This window comes from Nanorana parkeri, unplaced genomic scaffold (genome assembly GCF_000935625.1).
Source record: "Nanorana parkeri isolate BGI_ZX_2015 unplaced genomic scaffold, ASM93562v1 scaffold1200, whole genome shotgun sequence".
Taxonomy (NCBI): domain Eukaryota; kingdom Metazoa; phylum Chordata; class Amphibia; order Anura; family Dicroglossidae; genus Nanorana; species Nanorana parkeri.
The window spans coordinates 373,612-379,478 of record NW_017307468.1 but is presented as its reverse complement, the minus strand read 5'-3'; the positions used below and the strand labels follow the sequence as shown (position 1 = coordinate 379,478).

Below are 5,867 nucleotides of genomic sequence, written 5' to 3'. Positions count from 1 at the left end.
GAGGCCCCGGCTTTTGCGGCCTACGTTGGCCTTGGTTACCTAGGCCTCTCTTGCGGTGGGGGACGGACGCTGTTTCAGTCCCCAGCGGCCGCATCCGCGCCAGACGTCGCTCGTGCGGCGGCCGCTACTCGAGGCCCCGGCTTTTGCGGCCTCCAGGCGGCTCCGCGACCGCCATCTTGCATATGGGCAACTTTGCCCTTTCGTTACGTCACTTCCGCCCGGGCTTCCTATAGCCTCGGGCGGATGGGGAGGGCATTCCTTTCGGTTCGTGGACGCCGTGGATGGAGGTCATAGCGGCAGAGATTCTCTCTGGGCCGGGGCAAACGCAGGGGGTCGTGAGTTGCTGGGGGTCCCTCTCCCTTGTTTGGTGGTCTCTGGTGTGTGGGGTAGTTGTTTTGCTGCGGGTGTGCAATGGATCGCAGGGATGACACTCCTGCATTGCCTTGTGAGGGTTGTGGGCTGCGCTCTGCGGACCCCTCTAGATCCCCTCTTTGTGCGGCCTGTACGCCTGCGCTGCTTTGCCTTTCGCCCGTGCGCCCCTCTGGTGCTTCAGGGGGGGTGGATGGTACCGCGGGTACCGCATTGTCCCTGGAAGTTTTTTCTTCTGTCATAGCTGGGTTCGTGACGCACGTGCAGCGCGCCTTGACGCAGCGCCCTCCTAGGAAGCGGGCCCTGCCTTTTGCCGCCCCCTGCCTTGTCAGGGGAGTCCGAAGAGGAGGGGGAACTGCCCGCGCCATCACCTCATCCTGGTCCGGGTGATTCCTCACATCCTGATTCTGCCAGTGAGGATGAGGCTGCGTCTACGCTCCTGGTCCAGGAACGTGAGACGGTTTCAGCACTGGTCCGCGCTGTCAGGGAGTCCCTAAAAATTGAGGATGTTGCCAGCACTTCCACGCTGCCGCATGTGCAGTTTGGGACGCATAAGAGCAGGCGTTCCGCCAAGGTGTTTCCTTACATCTCCTTTTTTGATAAATTCATTTAGGAGTGGAAACGGCCTTCCAAGTCCTTTGGGCTGTGGCGCTTTTGCGGTCCCTGTACTCTCTCGGGCGCTCTCATGCGTCCGGTCTTGGCTTCGGCCTTGGTCTCTCAGACTCGGGGTGGGCTAAAATGTTACATCAGGGTCTTGCGGAGGAGAACGTCTCCCCCGCCTTTGTGGAATTGACGGACCAGTTGGTTCACGCCTTCGTTATGTCTGTAATTCGGCCTTGGATGCGGCGCACTTGGTGTCCAGGGTGTCGGTGTCAGCGGTGACGCTTCGCCGTTTGCTCTGACTTAAGTGCTGGTCGGCGGACCAGACTTCCAAAAAGGCTCTTCAAGATTTGCCCTTTACTGGGGACCGTCTGTTTGGTTCCACCTTGTATGAGATCATTAAGGATCTGACGGGGGGTAAGAGTACCTTCCTTCCCCAGGCGCGCAAGACGGGACAGCGCCGGGAGCCTGGGTCTACCTTCTCCGCTCACAGGCGGCTTTTTTGCGCCCTCCGAGGGCCGCCTTCGGCTCTTTGCGGATTCTGGCTGGCCCACGTCTCCGACTCTTGGGTCCGGGAGCTGGTCTCTTCGGCCTACGAGCTTGAGTTTGTGTCCCGTCCGGGCAACCGTTTCTTCCCGTCCAACACGCGGCTGTCCCCTTCGCGGTTAGCGGATCTCCGTCGCGTCCCTGTGTCCGAAGCCGGTTCATAGGAAGGAGCGTGCGCTCTGCCTTTTGGATGTGGTTCGCGCTCTTTGTGTTTATTTGGAAACTACGGCTTCTTTCCGCGGGACCGACTCCCTGTTCGTGCTCACGGAGGGTCCTCGTAAGGGTCGGGCCGCGTCGGCGGCTACCATCTCTAGGTGGATACGTACTGTTGTGACTCAGGCGTACGCCGTTAAGGGGCGTGAGCCTCCATTTCCTGTCACTGCCCATTCTCCTAGGGCTGTTGGGGCTTCCTGGGCTTTCCGCCACGGGGCCTCTGTTTCTCAGGTTTGTAAGGCCGCTACTTGGTCTTCTGTTCACACCTTTGTTGGGTTCTACAAGGTGGACGTTTTAGCATCGGCGGATGCTGGTTTGGGGCGCAAAGTGTTGCAGGCGGCGTTTAAGGGGTCTTTTGGGTGTTTTGTTTGTTGTTGCCCATCCCTCAGTGTGTTACTGCTTGGTGACGTCCCTACCATTCAGGATCTACGATCTGTTGCCTGTGTCCTTCAATGAACGGGAGAGAAAATAGGATTTTTGTACTCACCGTAAAATCCTTTTCTCTCCGTTCATTGAAGGACACAGGCCCCGCCCTCTTTATGGGGTGTACACTCCTAACTGCTTGTTACTAAACTGGAGACTTGTCAGCAGGTGGGGGGTTTGGCCACCGGCAGGGGCCGCCCCTAGGCTGTAATTGGTCTTTAGTTTTGTGCCTAGCGTCCTTCTCCTGCAGGTGGCGATATTACCCTACCATTCAGGATCTACGATCTGTTGCCTCTGTCCTTCAATGAACGGAGAGAAAAGGATTTTACGGTGAGTACAAAAATCCTATTATTTAAAAAAAAAAATATTTTTAAAAAACGTTTAACTTTTTTTTTTTATTTTATTTTTTTATTCATTTTTTTTTTTTTTTTACTTTACTTTAGGGGCTTCGGGGGAAATATTAGGGGTCTAAGCAGACCCCCCGATATTTCCTTTTTAAAATAGAAAAAGAGATTGAGAACACAAAGTCCTCAATCTCTCTTTCTGTGTCCCCTGTTATCAATGAACAGGAATCCTCTATACTGAGTGTTCCTGATCATTCATAGCATGAGGATAGAGTATGTTTACTATAACCACAATCATGAATGAACAGGAAGTGATGTAGAGGGGATTTAGATCTCTTCCCATTCATAATTGAGGATATAGTAATCATACTATGTCCTCAATTATCTACAGACACTCAGCAATCACTGATCGCTGGCTGCTTGTACCCGCTCTCCATCCTGACACGCTGTCACAGGAGGCGGAGCAGGGAGGAGAGCTCAGCCTCCTGTGACAGCGCTGGCTGTCTCCGCCCCCACACCGCTCTGCCGGACTGTGATAGGAGGCTGAGCGGTGTGGGAGGAGAGATGCCGGCAGCTCACAGCGCTCGGCCGGCTGTCGCACTTTCTCTCCTCCCCGCTGGGACACCGAGCAGCGCCCAGCAGGGAGGAGAGAAACCAGGGATGCACCGATGTATCGGCAGGTAAATGGCACTTTTGGCATTGAGCCAAAAGGGCCATTTTTGGCCCATACGTTTTGGCGGCCGATATATCGCTGCATCCCTAGTTGTAATGCGCCCGTGCCGATGAGGAGTGCCCGCCTTTTAGGGTCTGGTTTGTAGCACTGTATGTACATTACAGGGAGTTGGCTCTCGTTAGACGTGCAGACGAGGGGTGCCCGCCTCCTCTTCCAGGTCACTGTGAGGTTTTTACTGCGGTCTGTATCCTCATTAGAAAGATTTAATGCAATCTACCCCTAGGAAGGGAAATTCACTCCTGTAAGAGTTATCATGGGAAAAAGGTGTCTACACTGAAGCTAAACCCCAAATGTTCAAAATCCAATTGTCACAGGGACCGAAAGTGAGGTGAACAGGGGCGCACACAGCAACACAAACCTTTACAAGGAGTTAACCCTTCCCTATGCTTTCCAAAACAAAACAAAAACATTTTTTTGGCTGGAGGTACACTTAAAAATGTACCTGTTCCAGCTTACATACAAATTCAACTTAAAAGAGAACTATGAGGGGGGGGTGCTTTTCACTCACCTCATAGTTCTAGGCGACCTGTGACAATGAGACTGTCACAGGTCGGCTCAGTAGATCGGGAAGTGAGCGAACACATACCCGGTTCGCTCACTTCTCGATCCTGTCACGGCTCTCTGCTGGATTCCCCCCTCCCCGCTCCGATCCTCCAGCGCTGACTGGACACAGACAACAGTATACAACCGAAGTTCTATCCCTTCCCCATTTTATCCAAAATAAAGAAAACAATCGGTCGGCTTCTTTTTTCTTGAATTGAATTTCCAATGATGCGTGGCTGATGGATGCGTCTTCTCCCCAGTCACCTCCTCCAGTTGAGCAGAGAGCGGCTGCCCTCCGTGCTGAGATTACTGATGCCGAGGGATTAGGACTGAAGCTGGAGGACAGAGAGACGGTCATCAAGGAGCTGAAGAAGTCTCTGAAGATTAAGGTAACGCTCTCTCCCTCCCTCAGGGCACGATGGATATGGTGGGGAGGTTATTACAGCTGCGTAATGACATCATAGTCACCTTAAGTGTAATGACCTCATCAGAGCCAATGGTCTGTATTAAAGAGAACCTGTTCATAGAATATACAATATAGGTGGTCCCATAATGCAACAAGCACACATCTCAGTGGGTTACTGAGCCTATACATATTGCATTTTGTTAAAGGAGAAGTGACCCCTTACATTGGTGGTCGGTGTAGAAGTGACCCCTTACATTGGTGGTCGGTGTAGAAGTGACCCCTTACATTGGTGGTCAGTGTAGAAGTGACCCCTTACATTGGTGGCCGGTGTAGAAGTGACCCCTTACATTGGTGCTCAGTGTAGAAGTGACCCCTTACATTGGTGGTCAGTGTAGAAGTGACCCCTTACATTGGTGGTCAGTGTAGAAGTGACCCCTTACATTGGTGGTCAGTGTAGAAGTGACCCCTTACATTGATGGTCAGTGTAGAAGTGACCCCTTACATTGATGGTCAGTGTAGAAGTGACCCCTTACATTGATGGTCAGTGTAGAAGTGACCCCTTACATTGATGGTCAGTGTAGAAGTGACCCCTTACATTGATGGTCAGTGTAGAAGTGACCCCTTAGATTGGTGGTCAGTGTAGAAGTGACCCCTTACATTGATGGTCAGTGTAGAAGTGACCCCTTACATTGATGGTCAGTGTAGAAGTGACCCCTTAGATTGGTGGTCAGTGTAGAAGTGACCCCTTAGATTGGTGGTCGGTGTAGAGGTGAGCCCTTAGATTGGTGGTCAGTGTAGAGGTGAGCCCTTAGATTGGTGGTCGGTGTAGAAGTGACCCCTTACATTGGTGGTCGGTGTAGAAGTGACCCCTTACATTGATGGTCAGTGTAGAAGTGACCCCTTACATTGGTGGTCAGTGTAGAAGTGACCCCTTAGATTGGTGGTCAGTGTAGAAGTGACCCCTTATATTGGTGGTCAGTGTAGAGGTGACCCCTTAGATTGGTGGTCAGTGTAGAGGTGACCCCTTAGATTGGTGGTCAGTGTAGAGGTGACCCCTTAGATTGGTGGTCAGTGTAGAGGTGACCCCTTAGATTGGTGGTCAGTGTAGAGGTGACCCCTTAGATTGGTGGTCAGTGTAGAGGTGACCCCTTAGATTGGTGGTCAGTGTAGAGGTGACCCCTTAGATTGGTGGTCAGTGTAGAGGTGACCCTCTGTGATCAGTCATGGGTGAAAAAGTCTCTAAGCTGTCAGCCATTGGCGGATGCTTGCAGGGGATTGGTCAGTGATGTTCCTTCTCCATTCATATTTGTCTTCAGGGAGAGGAGCTGAGCGAAGCCAGCGTCCGGCTTAGCCTCCTGGAGAAGAAGCTGGACTGCGCCTCCAAGGAAGCAGACGATCGGGTGGACAAGATCCAGACCAAGCTGGAGGAGACGCAGGCTCTGCTGAAGAAGAAAGAGAAGTATGTTTCCGTGGTCTCTAACCTGCTGCCAACAGATGTCTCCGTGTGTTTTATTATACACTGAGTGGCCGGATTATTATACACACTGAGTGGCCGGATTATTATATACACTGAGTGGCCGGATTATTATATACACTGAGTGGCCGGATTATTATACACACTGAGTGGCCGGATTATTATATACACTGAGTGGCCGGATTATTATATACACTGAGTGGCCGGATTATTATA

General features: G+C 52.1%; 1 protein-coding gene across 1 annotated transcript in view; it reads left to right on the top strand.

Moving 5' to 3' along the window:
• The window catches only part of DCTN1 (dynactin subunit 1), a 133,549-nt gene that overhangs the window by 118,071 nt on the left and 9,611 nt on the right, over window positions 1-5,867 (top strand). The window contains exons 25-26 of the mRNA XM_018568514.1: window positions 4,032-4,160; window positions 5,494-5,636. Of these exons, the coding sequence (XP_018424016.1) occupies window positions 4,032-4,160; window positions 5,494-5,636 (272 nt within the window). The remainder of the gene's footprint in view (window positions 1-4,031; window positions 4,161-5,493; window positions 5,637-5,867) is intronic.